A 14398-nucleotide genomic window follows, 5' to 3' on the forward strand; every position below is an offset into this window, starting at 1 on the left:
TTGCCGTTATTTTTCACACTATAAGAGCTCTTGTGGAGTAAAGTTTCCAAAGATGCTAAAGTGTTTTAAATCAGGTTCCAAATTTTGTGGAATCTTTCTGTCAGACATTTCTTGCAAGTTGCATACTCCGCTACTGGGTTATTGAATGCTCATGTGCTTTTAGACCTCAGCTACAACAATAACAGCCATTTCAGAAGTTTTAAAAAGGAAGATACCAAATATCACTAAAGTTGATTTCAGAAAGTTTATTGCACCAAATGCCGCAAAGAAATAGACCAAAATGATAGCATACATGAACAACTATAAGAAAAAAACCCATGTAGTTTGACATTGGTATGCAGTCATTCCTAAAAAAGCCTATGTTCTCCAAACATGCAATAGCAACACACATTTTTTTCTATTATGAAAAACCTGCTATGTATGTCAAATTAGCTCATTCAACCTCCAAAAAAAAAAAAAAAAAGAAAAAGGAAAATGTCTATACTATATTCAGTAGTTCAGACTTGATTTTTATTTGGATCCTTTTAATTGACGTTAGACTTGGGGGTAAGTGATCGTTTTGCGTAAACCTTATATACAAGAATTTGGTGCATCTGAAAAGAGTTTTTGACTTCAAGAGTAAAGATGCATATAGTAGTAGGGAGTGGGGAAGATCAATCTAGAATTCTGGAGGATGGTATTAGAAAAGTGAATTACAGAATCAGTGTCTATTAGTTTTTTGGGGGCAGAAGAAAATATGATATCTTAGTTCAGAGAGTACCTACTGAAATTAAAATGTTTAATTCTTGGTATCGTTTGGGGTTAAAGAATTCATTTAGATTAAATACTACAATTTAGCAGTTCACTTCTCCCCTCTGCTTAGTCTTGCCTGAAAAAAAGCATACATTCTTTAAATTTCACTGTGTAAACTGCAATTATGTGGGATTTTGGAAAGACTGTGCACTCCCACTTAACCAAGAAAGTATGTATTTAAGTTTACAAAAAACCTACATAATACTGATAAAAACAACTTTGGAATATTTGAAAGTTAAGCTACATTATCAATTTTCAACACATCTGTACATTCATATCACTTTTCATCCTATTAAAATAAAACCAGAAACATGCCCTAAAAATGTCTAAAAACCACATCTGTAAATACTTACTGCCCTGTCATGCCACACCAATTTACATAAACATCAAGATGCTACCGAAAACAAGTTAAAAGACTTTGAGTCAAAAAAAAAAAAAAAAGCCCTAGAAAGTGGAATCCTGTCAACTGAGGTAGTACGTTTGATGGAGGGGGAAATACATAATTAGCTTTCATTAGTGTAAAGTCTTTTAAAGGTAATAAAGAGCTTTTGTTTTGAATTTTCTTTCCCCCAAAACTAAAACTGTAAGAGTAAGATAGTTCAACATGTAGTTTCTGAAGAGCAGCAAAATGTTAGAGAAAGCAGCAAGAACTATAAAGTTTTAGCCTGGGCTGAAGAAAATCCAAGTGTTTTTGACCATCGGCTCACATGCCACCATAAGGTTAATTGATGTCTTGCCAAAGGGCAGATTTTTTAATTTTTTTTTTTTTAAATAGTTGATGTAGTAAAATCAGTTATTACTGACTATGGTATTCATATTGAAATCACTGAATGTCTGCTGACCTCTGACTTCTTTAGTACACTCTGTGATAACAAAAGCACATCTTTATGTTAGCATCTATTTCTTTGAAGAATTGTCAGTGCCTGGTCAGATAAAAACCCAACTTATACTTTAAAGAACTGGAATTGACTTTTAATGATCTCAGCTACTATTTAAGAGTGATATGAAATAGAGAAAATACATGAGGATTCCTATATACACTCAGGGAAGCAGTTTCATAGTCTTACACATGCACATGTTCTCCATCAAAAGGGTAGTTTAGAAATAAGTGACTTGCTCTATGGTTCTTACTTTGTCTTAACCTTGTAAAATAGAAAGCAGTATCTGCTAAAAGTTATATGCAGAGGTAAGTTTACTTTCCAGTAGATATCCAGAGACAAGAAAAGTTTCCTTAACTACAAGCAGGAGAAAACCTGAACCACAGAAATATTTTAGCCTTTTTAGGCAAAATACTAGGAAGAAGTATGAAAATGCAATAAAAGTAACATTTGGAATGTCAGGTCAGAAAACCAGCATAGAAGGAACAGCTTTAGAAGTGTTACTAGAATATTAAGTATCCCTCCACGTGGAAACAACCTCTTTTCACAGTAGGTCAGTCTACCTATTTCCCTCAAAAAGCAACACAAGGTTAATCAAGACCCCCATCACATTTAAACAATTCACAATATGCACATTTCATTATTTCAAATCATTGAAAGTTTACTGTAGAAAAGTCCAAACATCAAGGTAGTAGGAAATAAAAACACTTGCAGTAAAAGTGTGTCCCTTCAGTGTTAAAAATCTGTAATCATCAACAAGGAGAACCCACAACTGGTGACCAAGAGTTTCTTATAAGAATTCACTATTTTCAAGCAATTGTGTTGCCAGCAATCTGCTTGCAAGATGACAATTTCAGACACTGCATTCGCAGTGGCTCAAAACAGAACAGTCCAACACTGAGTTTTTTGTTTAAGAATGTTTTGATCCTTTGTTCTCTCCTCAGTCTGGTCCGTAGTTTCATATCCAGCTTAACAGTGCTTGATGCAAAAAAAGTATTTTTTTACATTCATTTTAATCAACCACATGAAAACAGTGAAATACAAAATTTTATCTTGCTTTCTAGAAACACCAGAGGCCATTATCAACTAGTGGAGAAGTAGTTTCTGGTGTCAGAGTACTTAACCTATTAAGGAAAGGCACCTGGATGATAGTTCAAGATTTCTGCAGAATCAAAAAGAGTAATTGCAAACATTCATAGTAATATCAAATATTGGGGTTTGCCCCCTACATTTCATTTTACTTCAAACAATGTTCCTCTTTTATTCCTACTGAGCGTGACAACTTGTAGCTGGAAAAAAGTAATACTTCTGACTAAAGGTTTGGTGGGGTTTTTTTGTTGTCTTTTATTTCCCCAATAGGATTGTCTTCAGTTTGTGCCAATGGCTTGGTGTATGTGTGCACAGACACATGCTGACAGCACTGGCATCATTCAGAAGGTTTTCAGATTCATACTCCTTGGAGATGGTAATACTTGATGATACCAAGACACAGGTTTAGTTCCCAAGACTACAGTCATACAGCAACTCAAGAGTTATTGAAGTTGCATCAGCAACAAATGTAAACTTGTAGCAGAAGTTCCATAAGGCTTTCCCACAAAATCCCTATCTCGGAAGTTCATTCCATTCCATCTCTAGCCATGGGCCCATTTGAATGCCTCCTCATTAAAACAGAAGCAGCCACAGCTCTCAACCTCTTGTCCTTAAAGGGAAAAGTAACATCAACCTCACGCACACCTCCATTTCCACGTAACATTTGGCTGCTGAATCCAGGTTCCTTGTTCCGAGCCATCACTTCTACTATACAAAATCATGTGTATGCTCCGCAAGAAAATCATGTCCCACCTAATACACTTGTGTATAGGAATGCTATATACAGAGTTTACAGCTCCTCCTCCTCCCCAGCAAAGAAACATACACCACACCACACTCACAAGCATAGTATTACAAAATCCATTTTAACCCACTTGTTCTTTTGACTGGTACTTCATGGTTTTGAGCAGCGTTTTAGATGGCAGCTCCTGGTCTGCCACACAGCGTTAACTTTTGTCCTCTGAATAAAAATAAAATACAAGGATGAAGTCTCTTTCTTAAGTCAGAAGTGAGATTGTAAGAAAAACCTGAATGCCTTTGACATTATGTAAACTGAAGTCCTCCGATAAAACATCCGGTTGAGATCAGAATCGGAAGGTGGTAGAATGTACAGTCATCACCTGCTTTCCTCAGTGCTCCCCTTTACCAGTATTTGGCACCTCTGTTCTTCGTTCAACATTCCCATTTTCTTAACTTTACTTTAAGGGAATGACTATCCTGAGAGTTTAATTTATAAGAGTATTTGAGCAACATATGGGGAATGAGTACTTGCTATAGCAGCCAACAGAGGCAAGTCATTGGATTCAATCCTAGAAATTAAAAAAAAAAAAAAAAGAGACAGACTTTAAAATATACAGTCACCTTCACAAGAAAAAACAAAAGAAGATATTTTTCATTCACTTTAAAGAAACTGGAAGTGTCTTGCTGTAACTAAGTTCATTGTTTAATTATTATTTATTGCCATTACTCATAACATACCAGTAAAGGTAGGTAATAATGTTTAAAATCAAGAAGTATCCTACCATTTAAGTCAAAAGACAGTATTATATTCTGTGCTATACAATCTTTTGTAGTTTAAATAAAAAAACTTTCATTTATTTGCTAAGCTATGAGCCTTAGCTTGTAGTCTTCCCAGTCAGTAGGCACCAGTAAGCCCAGTTTAAGCAAGTAGTAAGTATTAGCTTATGGAAGACTATGCATTTCAGGTTTTGAATGTAACTCTGTTCACTATGTAGTAGCACTTTCTTACCAAAAATGACTAAAAACTGAAATTATTAATTATTACACAATAACAGTTCAAGGAATGTCTCTCAAAACGCATTGGTCAGCTTCCAACCATTTCTAAATGTGAAGCTGCTCAGAGGCCAGGATGTACATGTATACTTATATATATTTAGCATATATACGCACACTGAGAAGAGTGCTTATTTCAGGTTTTCACTATTTACAGCTACATTTCTGAATGATATCTTGAACAGTCTGGAAAAAGATGAATTAGATTTAATTTACAGTGCTAAAAAGCATCTTGAGAATGTGTTTTTGCTTCTTCCCCCTTTTCTGCTGTCAGCAGGTACATCACTCAAGGTTATATGCCAATCAAGTACTATTATTAGGAGACAGGTGCCCAATAGGACACCCGTTTGTTTTTCTACATCTGCTTTTTGAGACCCTCTCTTCCCTCAAGATACAAATATACTACCTAATCTTCCAAAAATTCCAAAGTATTTGTTGGGATGAAGTTTTCATTAAGGAGCTCACGACAGAAGGGAGTGTGTATGAATGCATGCTTAACTTCCTAAGGACCAAAATCCAAACTTTCCTTATTCTGAAGATTTAAGAGTAACAAGTAATTTGTTCTTGCTGTATAAATGTCTCCTCCCGATTTCCAGATAGCTCAGCAGAACCCATTTGCACACCTTATAAGGCACATGAGAGAGTGTTAAATATGAAGCAAGTCCTTGTGAGAACAAGATGTCAAAATTCAGATGAAAAGGAAAAATAACTGCCCCCGATTTTGCCAGTGGTTAAGACTGATATCTGCAATACTCACCCCAATACAATTCCTAGTTCTTTTACATGCACTCTTGTATGTCCTCGCAGATATTCTGAAAGCATTTTGCTTTTGAGATACATCTCTTGTAGTCTATCCTCAAGATGCATTATGCACTGTAAACAAAGATCAAAAACCTCAGAATGGCTTTAGCAATTGCATGCAAACATTACAGATATGTAAGCATATCACTTTACCTTGTATCTTTGCCAGAAGATAAACTAAATCTATACTCCAACATCTAGAAGAGGTAATTGGTTTTGTTACAACTGTGCTACAAACATTAAAACAGTTACATTATCCCACAAAGAAGAAACCCCTGACAGAACTGGGATGTTCCAGCTCTCCTGGTCAGCCAGTTTACTGCACTAACTCCATTTTCCACTAAAGTAAACCACTGTGCTTCTGCTGACTTCAGCAGTTTTAACTGAGTTCAGAACCACTCTGAACATCTTACTAAGAATCAAACCAGAATCCTTAGATCAAGATGTCTTTGTTATATAAGTCAATACCATTTTTCTCAAAGACTTGGTTTAGACAACAGTTCCTAAAATTATCATTCTAGCTCTAAGGCTCTAGTGCCATTCAAGAAACTAACACTCAGGAAGTAGAAGACATCAGTACCTTATTCATCAAAAAATTATAACTCTTTTGCTGACAGCTTTCCCGTAGCAGATAAGATACAAATCCATTCTAGGCATTTGTCTTCATTATTTCTAGGTACTTCTAGTTTAAAATTGCTTACGCATTTGATGCTGATTGCCAAAAGGTAACAGTTCAAGTTGAAACATCAGTTTAATCACACCCCTTTTCCTTCAGCAGTGGAATGCTAGAAATGCATATTATTTTTAAATACAGTCATGTGATGCATGGTAATTTCTCATACATCAACTACAAGAGAGAAGATGAACTTCAGCTTCAAAGAGAAAGAGGGGTTATTTTGGTAAGACAAGGTCAGTAGTTAGCATGTCTTCACAAGGCAAGTAGGTAGGATGTCTTATCAGGTATTTTGTTCTAGGACAAAAGGCACATTCACTTTGATATATTCCTTCTTTTCATAAGGATGGCCACTTCAAAAAAGTTAAATTAGTTCAGCTCTCCAAACTCCAGGAGATGAAAGCAGGAAGTGCATGCAGCACCTCACATTATCAAATGTATAATCATCCAGCAGGCATACACAGCAATTAGAAACAGTAGCAGCAAACAGCTTCAGGCCATTGTCTCATGTACTTCAAGTTGAATGAAAGCCTAAGTATTAGAAATGAGATCTGGTAAAACCTGTTTTGTTAATTAACAAAATAATGATAAAAAAATAGACTCAGGCTTGTAGGTAGCCTACCATGCATTTCTCTGATTGTCTGGAGCAAGATGAAGATTTTTGATGATTTTTTAATAGCTAATACCAAGTCTTAATCACGGAAGATGAAGAGGTATTTTAAAAAATGTGCTAGATGGTAGTAGAGTAAAATAATTGACACCAGTGGAGGAAAGGCAAAAGATTTTTGGCAGTAGTTTGATCTATTTGCTTCAAGTAAATTTTCACTTAAATCATTTTAATCATACCACTTCTGATTCTGGCCAAAAGGGAAACATTCTTATCTTTTACATTACAGGTAACTCTAATGCAAAAAGCCTATGAGCACTGCCTCAGTGGTTCAGGGGAGCATGCAGCTGATTCACAAAGCAGCAGTATTTGTATATTTCAATTCCAGTATTTGTATAAAGGATTATGGATTATTTATTTTTTCAAGTTATGAGGCAGCATGTAAGAAAGAATGACACGATTTTAAAAGAGGGATTGTTTACATAATATGATCTGCTCCTTATTAATATCAGCAAAGAATCAAAAGACATTTCTCCCCACAAGCTTGGTACATGAACCCCTTCTGTTGAAAACTTCCACAAGTCTTTTGTTTTTAATGTTAGCTTCCTCTGCAGTTTTTCTCATTGACTAAATGGAAAAAAAAAAAGTCAAGTTACTTCTAAAAATAGAAGAGCAGCTTAAAATGAGTTTAAAGGTGTAGGTAAAACTTTTGGCATATTGCTGAAATGCAGCAGTTGGAATCACTTCCCTCTCATCAGGGCATACTGCAAAGCTCTCTGCAGCACTGTCACCAGTCAGAAGTGCCAGAAGGAAGATATCACCACTTTCATCTGGTCTCAAGTTGTGTTTTGTTTTCTGTTGTACCAAAAAACCCAAAAATACTTATTCATCTGAACATCTAAAGAAACATGCACTCCTAGAGGAAACTTCAAACATACTGCATTATGCTCATCTCTGACTGATATTAGTACATCAGTACATATGGTTTCTGTCCAGATTAAAATCAATAGAAACACTACAATTAAAAAGTCACACTTCTCCCCCTAGAGTTTAGTAGAACACTTAACTGGCACGCACCAATGTTCTGTTCTAGCAGAGTTGCACAATTCACCAACAGAAGGATCAAAGTGTCTCTAACACGGATTATAGAAAATTTATCAACTACTAGCATTGTCACTTCACTGTTCCTTTTTGTAAGAAAAAGTAAATAAAAACCTGAAAATCATTCCACCTCCAGACCCCTCCCAAATCACACAAACTATAAAGCAATTGCATACACAAATCCCAAGGCAATCTCGTAAAGAACACTTCAGTTGCAGAATCAACTATTCAGTTTAAAAATACCAGAATTTAAGGTGTGACTGTGACAGTGTTAGGTTATAATTTCAATTGAAGTTGCATATTTTTCGACACCCAGAAGAATCCAAAGACAACACTGAAAAACATACCCACACATTTTGCCTAGCATTTGACTTCAAGAACTCAGTGTAATCAATACTACTAATTTTATCCAAAACAGTGCCAAGTAATACTACTTACAGCTGTTAGTATTTAGCTCTATCTTTCTCTTCCATCTGCTGGCACAGTCATTACACAGGATTCCTACAAGGATTCTCAAGGCTATCTGCTGAAGGACAGATCAATTCTGCTAACTGCAAAAGCAGTGAGCACTGAAAAAAACCAACTCCATCTCCCCTCACCTACAATCGTGCATTAAAAACTGTATTACAATTACTGCTATCAGACTTGTGAGTAATTTTGTTGTAATAGCAGAGCCAGCGTTACTGATTTGCTCTGATGAACTCCACAACAAATGAGGACAGAAAAGGATGCTGTGGGACAGGGAGCACACAACATGACGAAGTAACATCCTCTGCTGCGACCCACCCATTCTCCCAGGTGTCTCATCCCATTAATCCTATGGAGACATCAGCAAGTCTACCCAAGACAGCACTTGCTGACAGGGGTGGCTAAAATATGCACAAAATAGAAGGGTCAGATAAGCACACAGAGGCACAATTATTTGGAGAGCAGAGAGAACAGGCATCCACCGCATGGGGTTGAATAGAAAGCGCAAGAATAGAAAGTTGTATGCCAGAACCAGGCTTCGGTAAATAGACACTTCAACAACTTAAAGAAGTGTGGAAATCATACAAACAAAAAAATAAGAACCAAATTTAAGAGTCCTAAACATAAACACATGAGGACCACGCTAAAATTGCCTAAAAAATTTGAGTTTTGGCACACATATTTTCAAGTAGTTAAGTTTAATTTGTTCTATTAAACGTAAATTACAGCTAAACCAGCACCTGTTATTGAACTGTAGCATGGATTCTTTTCAATATGTTGTAACAACTCTGCATTATTTCAGGCATCACTTCATTGATATAGCAACACAATATACAAAACTCTGCATCTGCTATCTGAGCTAACCCATTTTCATTAGCTTCAGTCTGCAGTAAGGAAATACTTACGAAGTCAGCTGGGACGTTGAGTTTGTAAAGCTGTAAAATAGACTGCAATAAACTGGATACTTGACTTGAAACCAAAACATCCTTGCCTAACTTCATACTGTCCATCATCTTTCTCTGGCTTGTAGCTACTTGTACGTTCCATTTATCTGTGTCTGCAATAATGCAGACAGCTTCTGCTATGGGCTCATCTAGCACTGGATGCTGCAACAGAAACAAAATACAATTATGTGACACTTCCATATACATTTCCACAGCTCAGTTTGAGGTTCTATTTTCATTCACACTGAGGCAGGGAGTAAGAAAGTGATTCAATGTCCAACAGGGAACAAAAGACATCTCAAAAACCAAGGAATACCAACTTAAGACAGGATTTATATTCAGCAACTTTGGATCAGGTCTTAACTGCCAATTTGATCGAGGCATTTAGTTTTAATTAATGCTTCAAAATCACTAGTCCATTTTAGTTTTCTTCACATATTCCACCTACCCTGAAAACAAATTTCTTTCAAAATGAAGAGAGTAATAATTACACTAATCCAGTGATGGTGAAAGTATGTTCAATGTTTCAGAGATATGTGAGACATTTTACTATGCAGAATCAAGGGCAGGTTATCACAGAATAGTTAGGGTTGGAAGGAACCTCTGGAGATCACCTAGGCCAACTCCCCGACCAAGGCAGGGTCACCTAGAGCAGGTGACACAGGAACACATCCGAGTGGGTTTTGATTGCCTCCAGAGAGGGAGAATCCAGAACATCCCCAGGCAGCCTGTTCCAGTGCTCTGCCACCTTCAATGTAAAGAAGTTCTTCCTCATGTTGAGGTGGACCTTCTTGCGTTTTAGTTTATGGCCATTACTCCTTGTCCTGTCACTGGGCACCACCAAAAAGAGTCTGGCACCACTCTCGACCCACCTTTGAGATACTGACATGCATTAATGAGGTTCCCTGTCTTCTCCTCTCTAGACTAAACAGGCCCAGCTACTGCAGTTTCTCCTCATAAGAGAGATGTTCCAGAGTTGTCTTTTTTGAACTGTGGAGACCAGAACTGAACACAATACCCGAGATGTGGCCTCACTAGGACCGAGTAGAGGGGCAGGATCACCTCTCTTGACCTGCTGGCCACACTCTTTGATGCATACCAGGATACCATTGGCCCTCCTGGCTGCGAGGGCATACTGCTGGCTCATAGTCAACTTGTCATCCACCAGTGAAGAGACACAGAATCATAAAAGACCAATCTGATGTTGTTGCAAGAAGTTAGTTACGTACACACACATCACTGTTTTGGATATTACATGGAGTCATGCCAGCAGGATGATTCTTAATTGCTACAGAGAAGCTGCAGACAATTACTAGATAAGCATTTTAAATTGCATATTGAGGTCAGACAGTTATTTCAGTGAAAGGTTAGTTACAAATTCTATAGTTTAGGAGTACTTACAGTAGAGCAAGAACATGGCAAAGTTCTTATCCACAGACAATTACTTTCTATAGTCAGTCATTTCTATTACAGACTAGTATCATACAGGCCTCAACAAGACTTTATCTCCCTTGCAACACATGCCACTAAAGTGGCAGAATATGATGTTTCAACTTGCGTATCATTTTTCTGAAATACAGATAATTCTGTCTGCTATTGTGACTGAAAAGAGAAGCAGCTTGAGAGTTTTTTTCTTGTCACTTCAAGTTGCAAACAATCTTCCTTGTGTTTATCTTCGAAGAGAAGCCTTAAGAGAGTATAAAGGAAAGCACATGATTCTTGTGTGAACACGCTCTGCATATAATGAATTACAGGCTTACATTTTTCAAGAAGGAAGATATGGCAGGTGTGGTTGTTCAGAACAGGTAAGTAAAAAAGAAATCTATTGAACTAATCTGCTTCTGTTGATCTCAGTAATATCACAACTACTGCTATGACTCAGAACAGTACTTTAACTCACGTGCATCGCATGAAGTAGATCTGCTAGTAGACACTGCTTGAGTTTTTCATCATTATTTATTCCGTGCAGCACTAGATCAGGTATATATGTATGACAGTAACCACCCAGAAGCGATCTTCCAAAGTTTTTCACACATTGACTGCTGATGGTATTTGACCTGAAATACAGAAATGCAAAACAGGTAAGATTCTTGCTCCACAAACTGCATTCAGATTTTACAGGAACACGAAGTTAGGTTTATCAACCTGCTTCTACTGCAAATATTAATCAACAACTGTACTCAAAGTACATGTAAATGTTCACACCAGTAAACATTTACTGGTGCTCTTTGAAACAAGAATTTTAAAAGCTTAAATTTAACAATGTACTGATTCCTTCAAATTCAAAAATAAGCAAATTTACATGTATTAGAGCTTGTGGTATGTATGAGCTTCCTGTTCTGCACCTAAAATATTTGCTAAATTTGAATTTTCTCCAGTTCTCATGCTTAAGGTCTAGAAACCTACCTCAAGCATCAAGTTCCACGTGTACCTATAATGCTCAAAAGTTTTCAAATAGGATGCCCATATTTATTCCAAATCTGTCTTTGACTTGTCAATTATGTCAAATCTAAACAATTATCTGTTTAAACAAAGCTTTCCTTGTCCTCAGATGTTCTCTCTATGTGTCTACATTAAATGTTACAGGCAGTTTTTATGTAAAAAGTCTGACCACTTTTTGTTAGACATTTGAACTATACCTTTGTTACAAAACTTCTTTAAACCTGCTGTATCTGTTTTCTTCTTGCCCAATCTGTTTACAAGATTTCTAACCACATCAGTGTCTGTTAATGATTTGTTTGCAAGGAACTTAGTCAAGACTCCAGAAGATTTCAAACTTGAAACTCTGAAAAACTCTAAAGTAACAAGAGTTTTTAACTTAATTTAGTTCTAAATTAAATCAGACTACTTTACCTTGGTAAAGGAAGTTCCACTTCCGCAAATTCTTCAAGTCGTTTGCTGACATTATCACAATGCACTTCATCAGGGATACAACAGTCACCTTCTTCATCACTGGCTCCAAGAGCACTGTCTGAACTTTCATTCCTTGGAATGTCCCCTTCAACTCTGAAGGAGGTTTTCCTTCCAGCATCCCCATAGGGGACATCTTTAGCACCTACTTTAGGGGAATCCTGTTTGACAGCAGAATCTGCTTCTACGCAGTCAGAGGAATAGTTCTCTAAGTTGCCAGAGCATAAAGTTCTATTTTCTCTTATGTTTGGCAATTTTACAGTTTCTATGTTATCCGTGGGCAAAAGCAGTTCATTTGATATGGCATTCTTTAAATTCATTTCAGTTCCTTTACTTTCCATATGTTGGTTAAGTGTACTCTCCTTCTCCTCACACGGTGGAATTTGGGCATAACAAACATTATGTTTACTGAAGGGTATAAAGGTAGCTTCACAACTGTCTTCTTGATTCTGAGAGGCATCCATAGCCAGACTTGGGGAACTTGAGGTACAGTGTATCACCTCTGTATTTTTTCTGAATGCCTTCAGATTTTCTTCCATTTCTCTTCTACAAGTTTCTAAGTCTGACTCTGGTGACGCAGAACTTCCAATCTGAAAGGTGACCTTTTCTAAGTGGGAACTCCTGTGGCCAGACCTTTCAGGACAAGGTAAGGCAGATGACCTACTAGAAAGCTGATTTTCTGCTTTTCTCTCATTCTGGTTCTTGTTCTTCTTTACATCCATTAAATCCTCTAATTTAGATAACTCTTCAGAGTGATAGGATACTATGCCTGTGTCAGCGACGGTTCTTTTCCTACCATCAGCTGCTCCTTTACAGAAACTGCTAGTTAGACAGTCCACAGATGCTTCAGAGCTCTGACTGGCCTTTCCTATTGCTTCCTTCTTTTCTTTTGAAGAGATCGGGACAGCATGAGTGCTTTCGGGGTCATGCACCCACTCTACAATACTGTTGCTCTTACTTCCATCATTCTTTGGAGGTAGGATTGGAGGCACAAGAGCAGGTTCATTTTTAACAGTGACAACCACATAATCAGACTCCTCTACCTCTCCCTTTTCTAGTGCAGTCGTTATCTTACTTCCATTTAGCACTTGTTCTCCTTCTCCAGCCGGCTCGCTCCACGTCAGCTGATTCTCCTGCAGCTCAGAGCACCGAATGAAGTAAGTTAGAACATAGAGCAAGCGCTGCACCAACTCCTTGCGTTTTCCAACAATAACAGTTCGAGTCAATCTAACCGGAGAGCCTATGGCACCGTAGAGATCACCTACACAGGAAGGCAAAAATTTCATTTTAACATAACCTTCACTGGTCAAATTCAATACATTTTGAAACAGCATTTACTATGGACACAAATCAGACAATTCATTTCTTTCACAGTAAATTCATAAAAGTTTAAAAGAATAAGGACAGACAAAAAAAGTCCCCTACTGCTTCTTACACCTGGCTTTTGTCTGGAAGTGTTTTGGTGTTTTTTGTGAGGAATTAGCTGCTATTGCTCATTTTCTTTCTGTTCAAAGCCACTAAGCTTTTTATTCACACAATGCTTACAAGGTATTATCACTTAGAAACTGACACAAGAGGGGGTGAAGAAGAAAGTAGACCCAGAAAAACTCCAAAGCAAGCTATACTATTTTCTATTTTTCTACTTATTTTCTTTCACATCAAAGTGACTTTTTTTCTGTTAAACACAGGCATTTTTACAGAGAAAATCTAAATTACATTTTTCAGGACTAAGAAATCAAAAAAAGGATTAAATATTAGCTTAATAAATAAGATTCAGGAAAAAGAGGCCTTATTGAGCAAGGCTCATGGTATGGACTTGGAGTCAACCTCACTAACATGAGCATTTATCTGTGGCAGCGGGCAGTGGAGAACTAGAAAATTCTACTACCTAAAGTACAACTGTAATATGAAAGGTAGGCAACGTAATCTGAGTCCCCCCAAGAACTACTTATTTACTAGATCGTTTATCCTGAAGAACTGCTTTTTTAACAGAACTAAGGTCATACATATCCTACTTTCAACATATTTGTTTGGGAGAGTGGTAGCTATCTTCCAGTTGCTTATAATCATCTATCAGCTACAGAGTTTCTACTCCAAAGTTCTGGGAAAGTAAACATAGCTAGCCAATAAGGGAATGTTCACATGCTCTCTCAAAGACGGACTAACTCAAGAAGTGTTTATTATCAGGTTGAGTTAACCCTGTTGTCTTCACCTGACACCCATTAGAAAATACCAACTAAATTGTCTTTGCTTAAACAAACTGTGACTGATCTCACCAGCACATGGCAGTCAGCCAGCAAAAGCTCAGTTTTCTTCAGCCACCTTAATTGTTGAAAGCAGA

At 37.1% G+C, this 14398-nt stretch overlaps 1 protein-coding gene across 4 annotated transcripts in view; it reads right to left on the reverse strand.

Annotated features, from left to right (window-relative positions):
- Positions 1 to 230: 230 nt before the first annotated feature.
- The window catches only part of FNIP2 (folliculin interacting protein 2), a 49829-nt gene continuing 35661 nt past the window's right edge, over positions 231 to 14398 (reverse strand). For all 4 annotated transcript variants that reach the window (XM_032685807.1, XM_032685805.1, XM_032685804.1 and 1 more), the window contains 5 exons: positions 12001 to 13318; positions 11048 to 11204; positions 9109 to 9309; positions 5311 to 5426; positions 231 to 4069 (listed from right to left, as the gene is read on the reverse strand). In XM_032685807.1, the coding sequence (XP_032541698.1) occupies positions 3991 to 4069; positions 5311 to 5426; positions 9109 to 9309; positions 11048 to 11204; positions 12001 to 13318 (1871 nt within the window). In that variant the 3' untranslated portion in view covers positions 231 to 3990. The remainder of the gene's footprint in view (positions 4070 to 5310; positions 5427 to 9108; positions 9310 to 11047; positions 11205 to 12000; positions 13319 to 14398) is intronic.

Source organism: Chiroxiphia lanceolata, chromosome 4 (genome assembly GCF_009829145.1).
Source record: "Chiroxiphia lanceolata isolate bChiLan1 chromosome 4, bChiLan1.pri, whole genome shotgun sequence".
NCBI lineage: Eukaryota > Metazoa > Chordata > Aves > Passeriformes > Pipridae > Chiroxiphia > Chiroxiphia lanceolata.